At 50.6% G+C, this 14469-nt stretch overlaps 1 protein-coding gene across 7 annotated transcripts in view; it reads left to right on the top strand.

Annotated features, from left to right (window-relative positions):
- The first annotated feature begins 2883 nt into the window (after nucleotides 1-2883).
- The window catches only part of LOC138760292 (butyrophilin-like protein 8), an 88011-nt gene continuing 76425 nt past the window's right edge, over nucleotides 2884-14469 (top strand). For 4 of the 7 annotated variants that reach the window (XM_069930670.1, XM_069930667.1, XM_069930669.1 and 1 more), the window contains exons 1-2: nucleotides 2891-2998; nucleotides 5726-5819. In XM_069930670.1, the coding sequence (XP_069786771.1) occupies nucleotides 2989-2998; nucleotides 5726-5819 (104 nt within the window). In that variant the 5' untranslated portion in view covers nucleotides 2891-2988. Of the gene's footprint in view, nucleotides 2999-5725; nucleotides 5820-14469 lie in introns of all 7 variants that reach the window. The other 3 variants (XM_069930671.1, XM_069930672.1, XM_069930673.1) reach the window with 1 other exon arrangement.

Here is a 14469-nt window from a genome sequence, read left to right as displayed (position 1 = left end):
AGTGGGGAGGGGTGGAGGAGGAGAGGTGGAGTGGGGAGAGGGGGAGGGGAGGAGTGGGGAGGTGGAGTGGGGAGAGGTGGAGTGGGGAGAGGGGGAGGGGAGGAGTGGGGAGGGGTGGAGGAGGAGAGGTGGAGTGGGGAGAGGGGGAGGGGAGGAGTGGGGAGGGGTGGAGGAGGAGAGGTGGAGTGGGGAGAGGGGGAGGCGAGGAGTGGGGAGGGGTGGAGGAGGAGAGGTGGAGTGGGGAGAGGGGGAGGGGAGGAGTGGGGAGGGGTGGAGGAGGAGAGGTGGAGTGGGGAGAGGGGGAGGGGAGGAGTGGGGAGGGGTGGAGGAGGAGAGGTGGAGTGGGGAGAGGGGGAGGGGAGGAGTGGGGAGGGGTGGAGGAGGAGAGGTGGAGTGGGGAGAGGGGGAGGGGAGGAGTGGGGAGGGGTGGAGGAGGAGAGGTGGAGTGGGGAGAGGGGAGGGGAGGAGTGGGGAGGGGTGGAGGAGGAGAGGTGGAGTGGGGAGAGGGGGAGGGGAGGAGTGGGGAGGGGTGGAGGAGGAGAGGTGGAGTGGGGAGAGGGGGAGGGGAGGAGTGGGGAGGGGTGGAGGAGGAGAGGTGGAGTGGGGAGAGGGGGAGGGGAGGAGTGGGGAGGGGTGGAGGAGGAGAGGTGGAGTGGGGAGAGGGGGTGGGGAGGAGTGGGGAGGGGTGGAGGAGGAGAGGTGGAGTGGGAGAGGGGGAGGGGAGAGTGGGGAGGGGTGGTGGAGGAGGGGGTGGAGTGGGGAGAGGGGAGGGGAGGAGTGGGGAGGGTGGAGGGGAGGTGGAGTGGGGAGAGGGGGAGGGGAGGAGTGGGGAGGGGTGGAGGAGGAGAGGTGGAGTGGGGAGAGGGGGAGGGGAGGAGTGGGGAGGGGTGGAGGAGGAGAGGTGGAGTGGGGAGAGGGGAGGGGAGGAGTGGGGATGGGTGGAGGAGGAGAGGTGGAGTGGGGAGAGGGGGAGGGGAGGAGTGGGGAGGGGTGGAGGAGGAGAGGTGGAGTGGGGAGAGGGGGAGGGGAGGAGTGGGGAGGGGTGGGGAGGAGAGGTGGAGTGGGGAGAGGGGAGGGAGGAGTGGGGAGGGGTGGAGGAGGAGAGGTGGAGTGGGGAGAGGGGGAGGGGAGGAGTGGGGAGGGGTGGAGGAGGAGAGGTGGAGTGGGGAGAGGGGAGAGGGGAGGAGTGGGGAGGGGTGGAGGAGGAGAGGTGGAGTGGGGAGAGGGGGAGGGGAGGAGGTGGGGAGGGGTGGAGGAGGAGAGGTGGAGTGGGGAGAGGGGAGGGGAGGAGTGGGGGGGGTGGAGGAGGGAGGTGGAGTGGGGAGAGGGGGAGGGGAGGAGTGGGGAGGGGTGGAGGAGGAGAGGTGGAGTGGGGAGAGGGGGAGGGGAGGAGTGGGGAGGGGTGGAGGAGGAGAGGTGGAGTGGGGTGAGGGGAGGGGAGGAGTGGGGAGGGGTGGAGGAGGAGAGGTGGAGTGGGGAGAGGGGGAGGGGAGGAGTGGGGAGGGGTGGAGGAGGAGAGGTGGAGTGGGGAGAGGGGGAGGGGAGGAGTGGGGAGGGGTGGAGGAGGAGAGGTGGAGTGGGGAGAGGGGGAGGGGAGGAGTGGGGAGGGGTGGAGGAGGAGAGGTGGAGTGGGGAGAGGGGGAGGGGAGGAGTGGGGAGGGGTGGAGGAGGAGAGGTGGAGTGGGGAGAGGGGGAGGGGAGGAGTGGGGAGGGGTGGAGGAGGAGAGGTGGAGTGGGGAGAGGGGGAGGGGAGGAGTGGGGAGGGGTGGAGGAGGAGAGGTGGAGTGGGGAGAGGGGGAGGGGAGGAGTGGGGAGGGGTGGAGGAGGAGAGGTGGAGTGGGGAGAGGGGAGGGGAGGAGTGGGGAGGGGTGGAGGAGGAGAGGTGGAGTGGGGAGAGGGGGAGGGGAGGAGTGGGGAGGGGTGGAGGAGGAGAGGTGGAGTGGGGAGAGGGGGAGGGGAGGAGTGGGGAGGGGTGGAGGAGGAGAGGTGGAGTGGGGAGAGGGGGAGGGGAGGAGTGGGGAGGGGTGGAGGAGGGAGGTGGAGTGGGGAGAGGGGGAGGGGAGGAGTGGGGAGGGGTGGAGGAGGAGAGGTGGAGTGGGGAGAGGGGGAGGGGAGGAGTGGGGAGGGGTGGAGGAGAGGTGGAGTGGGGAGAGGGGGAGGGGAGGAGTGGGGAGGGGTGGAGGAGGAGAGGTGGAGTGGGGAGAGGGGGAGGGGAGGAGTGGGGAGGGGTGGAGGAGGAGAGGTGGAGTGGGGAGAGGGGAGGGGAGGAGTGGGGAGGGGTGGAGGAGGAGAGGTGGAGTGGGGAGAGGGGAGGGGAGGAGTGGGGATGGGTGGAGGAGGAGAGGTGGAGTGGGGAGAGGGGGAGGGGAGGAGTGGGGAGGGGTGGAGGAGGAGAGGTGGAGTGGGGAGAGGGGGAGGGGAGGAGTGGGGAGGGGTGGAGGAGGAGAGGTGGAGTGGGGAGAGGGGAGGGGAGGAGTGGGGAGGGGTGGAGGAGGAGAGGTGGAGTGGGGAGAGGGGGAGGGGAGGAGTGGGGAGGGGTGGAGGAGGAGAGGTGGAGTGGGGAGAGGGGGAGGGGAGGAGTGGGGAGGGGTGGAGGAGGAGAGGTGGAGTGGGGAGAGGGGGAGGGGAGGAGTGGGGAGGGGTGGAGGAGGAGAGGTGGAGTGGGGAGAGGGGGAGGGGAGGAGTGGGGAGGGGTGGAGGAGGAGAGGTGGAGTGAGGGGTTGAGGGGAGGGGTTGAGCGGGTGCCGAAGGGGGTTGGCGGTTGACCAACTGCGCTGCTGGTTGGACGGCTGCCCGGATGATCGACATCTGCCTCCGCCAATTGGGCCGAGCAGGGGCGGGCGGTGGAGTCCGGCGACGCTGATTGGCTGCCCTCTCGGGCGGTGTGCGCAGGCGCAGGTGGCGGCGAGTGGGTCCGGTGACTGTTGCTCGTATCGGGACGGTCCCTTTCAGGCCCCCAATCGGGTCGGCGGGATTCATGGGTTCCTGATGAGCCAGGGTATCACGTTCTGGGGAGTGGGGCTGAGGGGGTCATGGCTGGAGAGAGAGGGGGGAGGGGGGAGGGAGGGGGAGGGAAGGGGGGAGGGGAGAGTGGAGGGGGGAGTGGGGGAGGGAGGGGGGAGGGGAGAGGGAGGGGAGGGGGGAGTGGGGGAGGGAGGGGGGAGGGGAGAGGGAGGGGAGGGGGAGAGGGGGGGAGGGGGAGAGGGGGGGAGGGGGAGAGGGAGGGTGGGGGAGGGGAGGGGAGGGGAGGGGGAGAGGGAGGAGAGGGGGGGAGGGAGAGGGAGGGTGGGGGGAGGGGGAGGGAGAGGGAGGGTGGGGGGAGGGGGAGGGGGAGGGGAGTGAGGGGGGGGAGGGGAGAGGGGGGAGGGGAGGGGGGGAGGGGAGGGGGGGAGGGGGAGGGAGAGTGGGGGGAGGGGGAGGGGAGGGAGGGGGAGGGGAGGGAGAGGAGAGGGGGGGAGGGGGAGAGCGGGGGGAGGGGGAGGGAGAGTGGGGGGAGGGGGAGGGGGGAAGGGGAGGGGGGAGTGCCATCTGCTCCCACGTGTCTTCCTCCCTTCACCACCTGCCCAACCCTGGGCCATGGAACAGTTTTTTAACTGACACATTTTAAATATCAGCTCTTTAAACCATGTGGAGTATTGTGTTCAGTTCTGGTGACCTCATTACAGGAAGGATGTGGAAACTGTGGACAGGGGGTCGAGTAGATAGACCAGGATGTTGGCTGGATGGGAGAACGTGTCCCACGACCCCATTTGAGCAGAACTGCAGCTTTTCTCTTTGGCTTGTGGAAGGATGAAAAGAGGCTTGATGGAGGTGTAAGAGATTCTGAGGGGCATAGATAGGTGTTGGCTTTCCTTCCTGCTTCTCAGGGGACATGTGTACATATAGGAAGGATATAAACAGAGTGGAGAGAGTGCAGAGAAGGTTAACCAGAATGTTACCTGGGTTTAAGCATCTAGAGTATAGGGAGAGATTGGACAGATTAGGTCTTTATTCTTTGGAGCGTAGAAGGTTGAGAGGGGATTTGATAGAAGTATTTAAGATTATGAAATGGATAGACAGAGTGGATGTGGATAGACTATTTCTGTAAAGAGGAGGAAAGATTAAAACAAGAGGACATGAGTTAAGAATTAAGGGGCAGAGGTTTAGAGGTAACATGAGGGGGAACTTCTTGACTCAGAGAGTGGTAGCCGTGTGGAATGATCTTCCGGGAGAAATAGTGGCGGCGGAGTCAATTGTATTATTTAAGAAAAGGTTGGACAGGTATATGGATGAGAAGAAGATGGAGGGTTATGGGCATTGTGCAGGGAGGTGGGACTAGAAAGGGGTGTTTGGTTCGGTGCGGACTAGAAGGGCCTAATGGCCTGTTTCCGTGCTGTAATTGTTATGTTATGGTGAAGGGAAGGAAGTTTATGGGGAGATATCCAGGGTAAGTTTTTTTTCCCCCACAGAGTCGTGGGCGCCTGGATGCCTTGCAGAGATGGCGCTGGAGGCTGAAACAATAGGGGAGGGGGGGGAGGGAGACTGTTGGGAGTGTGGAATGGGCTGCCATCTGATGTGAATGTGGGGTTGACCTTGAGTATTGAGTAAATTGGATAGATCCATGGATAGGAGAGGTCTTGAGGATTATGAAATGGGAGCAAGTCAATGGGACTCGCAAAAAAGTGGTTGGCATGGACTAAAAGGGCTGATGGCCTTTTTTGCTGTGCTGTAGGTAAAGATAGGAATGATGAAATCAGATGGAGGTGAGGTTACCTAAAATTTGAAAAAAAATCTGTTTATGCTGTTACATTTAAGGCTGTGTCCAGCAGGAAGAGCCCCTTCAGCACATGGGTGGAAGGGTTGATATATTTTGAAGGAACATATGGGTTGGCACAACATTGAAGGCTGAAGGGCCTGTACTGTGCTGTAGCGTTCTTAGTTCTATGAAGATGATGTCACAGGTGGATAGAGTTGGAAAGAGAGCTTTTGGAAAATATTGTCCTTCATAATTCAAAGTATAGTCTGTAAGAGTTGGGATGTTATGGTTAATTTGTCTAAGACATTGGTGGGGCCAAATTTGGAGAATTGTGTGCAGTTCTGGTGACCAAACTACAGGAAGGAGATCAATAAGATAGAAAGAGGGCAGAGAAGATTTACTAGGATGTTGCCTGGGCTTCAGGAGCTGAGTTACAGGGAAAGGTTAAACAAGTTAGGACTTTATTCCCTGGAGCGTAGAAGGATGAGAGGAGATTTGATAGAGGTATTTACAATTATTAAAATTCTCCAATGACTTGTGTTTTACAGTGACTTTCTGCCTTCAGGTGGGGTGCCCAATGTGGTAATCCTGGGGCAGGGTGTGTGTGTTGGCGAGACTGAAGTTTGTCTCTGGATGCTTTGTCCAGGCACAGGGGACAACAACGTTGTATGTTCACAGCGATCAACTGAAAGAGTAGTGTTTCTTTGCTCTTGGGCAACAGTTCAGTTCCTGCGCAATGTCAATGAATGACAATGAACTTCTAACCTGTTCTGCTGACTCAGTCAAATGTTCTTAGTCCAGACGAAGAATTGCTGGAGGAACTCAGCAGGTCATGTGAGCTGCATGTGTTTTGGGTCTGAACCCTTCATAATAAGATAAAATGATGAAATTACTGTGGAATCAGATTTCTGAAGGATGAATGAACCAATAACACTGCCTTTAACATAACTTGTTAATGACAAGAACTTCTGATTCTGCTTCCCCACACAGGTTGCAACACTTGCTCTCTTAGCTTTCCCTGGTCTGGTGGCCTGCTTGGAGTTCTTGCAGGTAACTGCGCTGGATTGGGCCGCCACATGTCCAGGTTTGTTCATGACATTAAATTCTGATCAAGAAATGGGAGGGGCCCAGAGATGATGGAGAAAAGGATAGAAAGTAAGGAGGGGTAACCCATTAGGAAGGGAAGAGGGGGGGAAATAAATAAAAAATTTCTACCGGAGCAAAGAGATCTGAGAATACAGATACATTACTCGTGAAGGTGGCATCACAGGTGGACAGGTTTGTGAATAAAGTTTTTGGCATTCTGGCCTTTATAAATTAAAGTATTGACTAGCAGTTGGGATGTTATTTTGAAGTTGTTTAAGACATTGTTGAGGCCAAATTTGGAATATTGTGTGCAGTTCTAGTCGCCTAACTTCAGGTAAGATCTCAATAAGATTGAAAGAGGGCAGAGACAATTTACTAGGATATTGCTGGGTCTTCAGGAGTTGAGTTACAGGGAAAAATTAAACAGATTAGGACTTTATTCCTTTGAGCGAAGAAGAATAAGGAGCGATTTGATGGAGATTTACAAGATTGAGGACAGAGTGGATGCGAATAGGCTTTTCCCATTTAGATTGGGGGAGATAAATACAAGAGGTCATAATTTTAAGATGAAAGGGGAAAGGTTTAGGGGGAACATTAGGGGAAAGTTCTCTTAGAGACTGTTGGGAGTGTGGAATGGGCTGCCATCTGATGTGAATGTGGGGTTGACCTTGTGTATTGAGTAAATTGGATAGATTCATGGATGGGAGAGGTCTTGAGGATTATGAAATGGGAGCAAGTCAATGGGACGAGCAAAAAAGTGGTCGGCATAGACTAAAAGGGCTGATGGCCTTTTTTGCTGTGCTGTAGGTAAAGATAGAAATGATGGAATCAGATGGAGGTGAGGTTACCTAAAATTTGAAAAAAAATCTTTATGCTGTTACATTTAAGGCTGTGTCCAGGGGGAAATGTGATGTATTGTTCAAGTTTACATTTGGCCTTGCCCTGATGATGAGCGAAGCTGAGGACAGACATGCACAGGAATGGTTGGGGAGTTCAAATGGTTGGCTGCAGGAAACTCCTGTTTAAACCCAGAGACCGAGCAGGTGTTTGGCAAAGAGAAGATTTACTAGGATGTTGCTGGGGCTTCAGGAACTGAGTTACAGGGAAAGGTTAAAAAGGTTAGGACTTTATTCCCTGGAGTGTAGAGAATGAGGGGAGATGGATATAGCCAAAATTATGAGCGGTAACGATTGAGTAAATGCAAGTTTGCTTTATCTGCTAGGGTTGGGTGAGATACAAACTAGAGAATGGAAAACATGAAAGTCTTCAGACACCGTGGTTGAAGTAAAAACCCAATGCTGGAGAAACTCTGCAGGTCAAATGGTATTCTTTATGTCGCAAAGATACATGACATTCTCTGTTCTCCCTCCCTTCCCTTTCCCTCTGTCTTTTCTCCAGCTCTCTACCTCCTTCCCTCTCCATTCACAGCCATCCCTCCTCCCTCTGCTTCCTGCTGTGCCTCCCTTATCCACCTATTGCCTCATGCCTGTGCTCCCCCCTGCCCTCTCCTCCAAACCCCCCCGCCATTTTGTTCGGGCACCTGCCAACGAGATAATATGTGAATGAGGGAGGACAGCAGCAAGCAGGGGAGGAATGGAACCTGAATGGGGAGGCAAGGGAGTGGAGTGCGAGGGGAAAGAAGAAAGAGGGATAGGGAAGGGAGAACGGGCAGTCGGCTAGCAGAAACTGGAGAAGTCAATGTTAATTCCATCAATCTACAGGTGGTCTGGTTGGGATTATTCATGAGTCCGTGGATGACAAAATCTTTTAACACTCATTTGACTGCTTCAGCAATTTTATTTTGCAAAAGCAAACACTTTCCTTCAAATTCCATTATGTTGTACTGGCAAGGTTGGGAGCCATCTATCAATCCCAACGGTCTGAAACTTTGGCCAAGATGCAATGTATCTGTATTAAAGCTGGACTCATGCCTCTAATCTCAAGAATCAGGCCATTTCTGCTGCAAGATGAGTGCAGCGAAAGTCCAACATCCAGCTCCATGTACTGAAGGGAATGAGAATGCTGAATGTGCAAAGGAAATGCGCACACTTCCTGTCTGAGACTTTCCTATCCATAAAACAAGATTTGCATCAATGAAATCCTGGTCCTGCATAGGTACTGTTTGTCTGTATGTGTGCTATGGCTGGTTGTGTGCCTGTGTGTTTTGTACCGAGGACTGGAGAAAGCTGTTTCGTCAGGTTGTACTTGTACAATCAGATGAAAATAACCTTGACTTGAAACATCACATTCATCAACTGTAAACATTATCGTTCCAACTACAGAACAACAACTTTTAGCCAAAATCGGATTCTCATCTCACCTGGCACCCCTTATAGTAAGAGAGAATGAGAAGATAAAGAGATTCACTTGTCTCTGATTTTCCGTGGATTCGCCTCCAGTGCACTCACAGCCTCAGCAGCCGAACAGACCCTAGTTGAATTCATCAGAACCCAAGCACTGGATCCAAATCTCTGACACGATTGGGAAGCCTTCAGCGCCAAGGCCCTTCAGGATCCCTTCTTGCTTTCTTGAATCCCGGCTCCAAATCCTAATCTCTCGCAGCCCAAAGCTTGCAGCTTGTGTGAGACCTTCAGCTGCTGAACCACTCGCTGGTTTGCTGCCATGGTCACTGTCCTGTAGGGTCATCTCGTCTGCTTCTCTTCAATGGAGGGGGGGGGGGGGTGTTCTCCACATTTCCGGTCCCCAGCCCCAGTCTGCTGCTTTCCTTGAGTTTGCAACCCCTCGTGGCTGTTGCCAAGCATAAGTGCCCCCATCTTGGGTACAGACTCCACAGTTGCAGGATTTACTTACCAATGCCATTGGCTCCATTTTAAGACGTGCAGAGCCTCTGGCATGATGACCCCCTTCAGTGCAATGCTGAGTCTCCGCTGTCCTGGGTCCCCAGCAGCAGCAGTGCTGTCAATTTGATGTATTTTGCGAGTACTGAGTCTTAACTGTTTAACACAGAGCTTGTGTGCTCTTCTCTCCTCTGCTCAGTGCAAGCCATTCTGTTCGTCATTCCACATGCAAGGGCCTGTTAAGATCATAGATCAATACAGCACAGTACAGGCTCTTCAGCCCACAATGTTGTGCTGACCCATATATTCCTTTAAAAAAAATTAAACCCTACCTGTCCCGTAACCCTCTATTTTTCTTCCATCCATGTGCCTGCCTGAGTCTCTTAAATGGCCCGAATGTTTCAGCCGCCATCACCATCCCTGGCAAGGCATTCCAGCTACCAACAACTCTCTACGTAAAAACGTATTCTAGATGTCTCACCTAAACTGAACTCCCTTCGCTTTGTACAAATGTGCTCTGATGTCTGCTATTCCTGCCCTGGGAAAAAGACGCAGGCTGTCCACCCTAACTCTACCTCGGTCTTTTCTCATCCTTCTTAACTCCAAAGAGAAAAGTCCCAGCTTTGCTAACCTTGCCTCATAAGAAATGTTCTCCAATTCAGACAACATCTTGGTAAATCTCCTCACCCTCTCCATTGCTTCCTCATCCTTCCTGAAATGAGGTGACCAAACTGAACACTATACTCAGAGATTTGTTGAGTTGCCACATGAACTCTCTGCTCTTGAACTCAATCAACAATTAATGAAGCTCAGCATCCCCTAGGCTACCTTAACTGCCCTATCAATCTGTGCAGTGACCTTGAGAGATGTCTGGATTTAGAACTACAGAACCATAGATCATTACATCAAAGAAACAGGCCCCATTGGGCCTTCTAGTCTGTGCCAAGCCTTTTTTTTTGGCCTGGTCCCACTGACTGCACCCAGTGCATAGCGCTTCATACCTCTCTCATCCATGTACCTGTCCAAATTCTTAAATGTTAAAATTGAGCCAGCATTCTTCACTTCAGCTCCACACTGTGTGAAGAAGTTACCCCTGAACTTTTTCCCCTTTCACTCTTAACCCTTGTCTTTTGGTTTGTATCTTTCCTATCCTCAGTGGAAAAAGCCAATCTACATTTACTCTGTCTGTCCCCCTCATAATTTTAAATACCTGTCAAATCTCCCCTTATTCTTTTATGCCCCAGGGAATAAAGTCCTAACCTGTTTAACCTTTCCCTGTAACTCAGTTCCTGAAGTCCGGGCAACATCCTAGTAAATCTTCTCTGCACTCTTTCTATCTTATTGATATCTTTCCTGTAGTTCGGTGACCAAAACTGCAGACATTTACTCCATATTAGGATTCACCAATGTCTTACACAACTTTACCATAACATCCCAACTCCTGTACTCAATACTTTTATTTATGAAGGCCAATGTACCAAAAGCTGTCTTTACAATCTTATCCACCTGTGATGCCACTTTCAGGGAATAGTGTAATTGTATTCCCACATCCCTCTGTTTTACTGCACTCTTCAGTGCCCCATCATTTACTGCGTATATACTTTCTTGCTTTATCCTTTCAAAATGCAACAACACAACTTGTCTGCATTAAATTGCATCGGACATTTTCAGCCCATTTTCCCAGCTGGTCCAGATCCCTCTGCAAGCTTTGAAAACCTTCCTCACTGTCCAAACGTCTCCGATCTTAGTGTCATATGCAAACTTCCTGATCCTATTTACCACATTTTCATCCAGATCATTGATATAGATGACAAACAACAATGTCCCAGCACCGATCCCTGAGGCACCTCTAGTCATAGCCTCCAGACTGAGAAGCAATTATCCACCACGACTCTCTGGCTTCTCTTGTCCAGCCATTGTCGAATCCAGTTTACTACATCACCATGAATACCTAGTGTCTGAACCTTCCTGACTAACCTCCTATGTGGGACCTTGTCATAGTGTTATGAGCCCAGAGGATCCCAAAACCCAGCAGCCATAGACAAATGGTTACTTAAAACAAAAGTTGTTTTTAATTATTTTTAAACATGAAAATAGAATCACACTTTAACTTATCACTATTGACTTACTTAACCCCCTTCTAATTCTAAGCGCATATAATGTGTGTAGGTTCAGAAAAATTCTTTGGTTCACAGTTCCATTCACTTCTTATTCCTTCAAGTTCACTGGTTGCAGGCAATTCTTATACTGTGCACAGAATTTAACATTAATAAAGTTCACCAGGCTTTGGTGCTTGAAAGGTAAATAGTAACTGCTCAGGAAGGTTCTTGATGGTTTTCAGAGAGAGATTTGTTGTATGATGTACCACCCAGCCACTTCAGTGTCTTGCTGACAAAATGTGTTCTCTCTATCTCAGAGAAAGCCTGTTTGACTCTCTGCTTGCAGAACCACATTACTCTCTTAGAACAGCTCCAGACAATCTACTACTCCAACAAGATCTTTCATCTGTTGCCTTTTTGTAAACAACAATCCATTAGTGAAGTCTCTTGGGCACTCTCCAAAGCTCCTGCAAAGACTGTTGGCCCCGACATGCCTAGCAGGGGGCAGAGCTCCAGTTTTTAAATAAGATCTGTTTTAAAGTGTTTGTATGTGACCTACCGGTACTCTAACAAATCTTTCCCAATTTATCTCCCAAAAACATATCTTTATACTCTGTCACAATAGGCTTTACCAAAGTCCATGTAGTCATCATCCACAGTCTTTCATTCATCCGATTTCTTGGAACATTCTCCAATAATTTACATACTACTGAGATCAGCCTCACTAGCTTATAATTTCCAGGGTTACTTTAGGAGCCTTTTTAAACAACGGAACAATGTGAACTACCCTTCAACCTTCCGGCATCACACCTGTGGCCAAGGATATTTTAAATATTTCTGCCAAAGTCCCTACAATTTCTACACTAGCCTCCCTCACTGTCTGAGGAAATATCTTGTCAGGCCCTGGGGATTTATTCACCCATATTTGCTTTAAGGCAGCAAGCATCTTCTCCTCTTTAATCTGCATATGTTCTATAACCTCACTGCTTGTTTTCCTTTCTTCCCACGACTCTGTGCTAGTTTCCTGAGTGAATACTGAAGGGACAAAAAACATTAACATCTCCCCCATTTCTTTTGGCTCTGTACAATTCTGACCACTCTGATCTTCAAGGGAACCAGTTTTTCTCTCAATTTATCTGGAGAAATCTTTAGGATTTTCCTTTACATTTTCAGCCAAAGCAACCTTGTTTCTTCTTTCAGCCTTCCTGATTTCTTTGTTGAGATTCTTGCATTTGTTTTATACTCCTGAAGTTCCTAATTTTCTCTATGCTGCCTATACCTGCTATACACCTCTATCTCCCGAACCAGATCCCTTGTATCCCTCGAAAACCAAGGTTCCCGTTGCCTGCTGACCTTGCCTTTGTTCCTGACAGGAGCATCCAAATTCTGTCCTGTCAAAATTGCACATTTGAATTGGATTTGGACCTCAATTCTTCATCCACTTCTGGTTTGTCCTTCCAAAATACATCACCCTTATCCAGACTGAACACCCATTTGCCACTTTTCTGCATCCTATCAACATCTTTTTGTAACCTACGACAACCTTCAACGCCATCCACAAATCCTCCAACATCCTGCTCCAAGGCCCTCCATTCTCCCTTGTTGGCTCCCAGGGGTTGTGATGGGTCCACCCAGTCCCAAACCCCAGATCCCTGCATTCCACAGCAGATCCAGTGAGCCAAATCAGTCTCAGCCATGAGAATGGATCAAAGAACTACAGTGTACGAATAGAGGGATTGAGGAAAGGCCATGAGCTGGCAAGTGCTTCTTCTGGGTTTGCACACAGACCCACCAAGAGATCTGGCTTCACTGTCGTGGTCAGCCCACAATGCAGAATGGACCATTAGTAGTAAATTAACTGCAAGTTGCCAGGCTATGGAGCACCATTTGGCCTTGTTGCTTACAAGAAGGGAAGAGATAGAGGAGTATCAGAACCAGTACCACTAGTGCATACAGTACGTGAGCAAAGAATTTGAAGATTGGCACTGAATTCCTGAGAGTTCAGAAATTTGAAAGGAAAACCTCATTGAAACTAGGTTGATGAGACATGAAAAGGGATGCTACCCAGAACTTGGGACTGCAACCTAAGGATGTGGGGGAAAGCCATTTACGACTGAGCTGAGAAGATGGTTCTTCTACCAGAAAATGATGAGCAGATAGACTTCTTTCCCACAAAGATAGTTGACCCCAAATCAAGTTCAGGTTCATTGTTATCTGATTGTACATATACAAAAGTAATTGTAATTTTACGCCTCGTTCTACACAATACTGCTGCTGCCAAACCACAAAGTTCACGACAATAAACCAGAAAGCTGTGGATGTTGTCTATTTGGACTTTAGTAAAGCTTTTGACAAAGTTCCCCACAGGAGGTTAGGAAAAAAGGTGGAGGCATTAGGTATAAATAAGGAGATAGTGAAATGGATTCAGCAGTGGTTGGATGGAAGGTGTCAGAGAGTAGTGGTAGAAAATTGTTTGTCCAATTGGAGGCCGGTGACTAGTGGAGTTCCTCAGGGTTCGGTCCTGGGTCCACTATTATTTGTTATATATATTAACGATCTGGATGTAGGGGTAGAAACTTGGATAAGCAAGTTTGCAGATGACACAAAGATTGGTGGTGTTGTGGACAGTGAGGTAGATTACCGTAATTAAAAGGTGATTAAGGAAGGCTGGAGGTGTGGGCTGAGAAATGGCTGATGGAATTTAATACAGAGAAATGTGAGGTGCTGCATTTTGGAAAGGCAAATTTAAATAGGTCATATACATTGAATGGTAGACAATTGAGGAGTGCAGAGCAACAAAGGGATTTAGGAGTTATGGTAAATAGTACCCTCAAGGCTGATACTCAGGTAGATGGTGTGGAGAAGAAGGCATTTGGAATGTTGGCCTTCATAAATCGGAGTATTGAATTCAAGAGTAGGGAGGTTATGATGAAATTGTACAAGGCATTGGTGAGGCCAAATTTGGAGTACTGTGTACAGTTTTGGTCACCAAATTATAGGAAAGATATAAACAAAATAGAGAGAGTGCAGAGAAGGTTCACGAGTATGTTGACAGGATTTCAGGGTCTGAGTTACAGGGAAAGGTTGTGCAGACTGGGGCTTTTTTCTCTGGAGCGTAGAAGGTTGAGAGGGGACTTGATAGAGGTGTTTAAGATTTTAAAAGGGACAGACAGAGTAAATGTGGATAGGCTTTTTCAATTAAGAAAGGGGGAGATTCAAACTAGAGGACATGGTTTAAGATTGAAGGGGGAAAATTATAAGGGGAACATGAGGGGAAATTTCTTTACGCAGAGGGTGGTGGGGATGTGGAATGAGCTTCTGGCAGACGTGGTCGAGGTGGGATCATTGGTTACATTTAAGGAAAGACTGGATCGTTACATGGATAGGAAGGGACTAGAGGGGTATGGACCGGGTGCTGGTCAGTGGGACTAGGAGGGTGGGGATTTGCTTCGGCATGGACTAATAGGGCCGAACAGGCCTGTTCTGTGCTGTAAGTGGTTATATGGTTATATGGATTCTTATTTTTTTATGAAACTGTTCCTCATTTCCATGCCTTGTTGAAAGGTCCTGCACCAATTGCAGTGCTCGTGCTATTTTTGAGTTGATTGCTGCATGTACCATCCCTTAAGAGTTTTAAAGATCACGGGTTGCAGAGCTAATCTTTTGTTCCAGACTGTGGCTTGACAGCAACCTGCCTGGGATAGATAGGGAGATAGGTCGAGAAAACCGAGGGGCTTCTCATGCATGCTGG

Source organism: Narcine bancroftii, chromosome 4 (assembly GCF_036971445.1).
Source record: "Narcine bancroftii isolate sNarBan1 chromosome 4, sNarBan1.hap1, whole genome shotgun sequence".
Lineage (NCBI taxonomy): Eukaryota > Metazoa > Chordata > Chondrichthyes > Torpediniformes > Narcinidae > Narcine > Narcine bancroftii.
The sequence above is the reverse complement of the archived record's forward strand: the minus strand, read 5'-3'. Positions and strand labels throughout refer to the sequence as shown.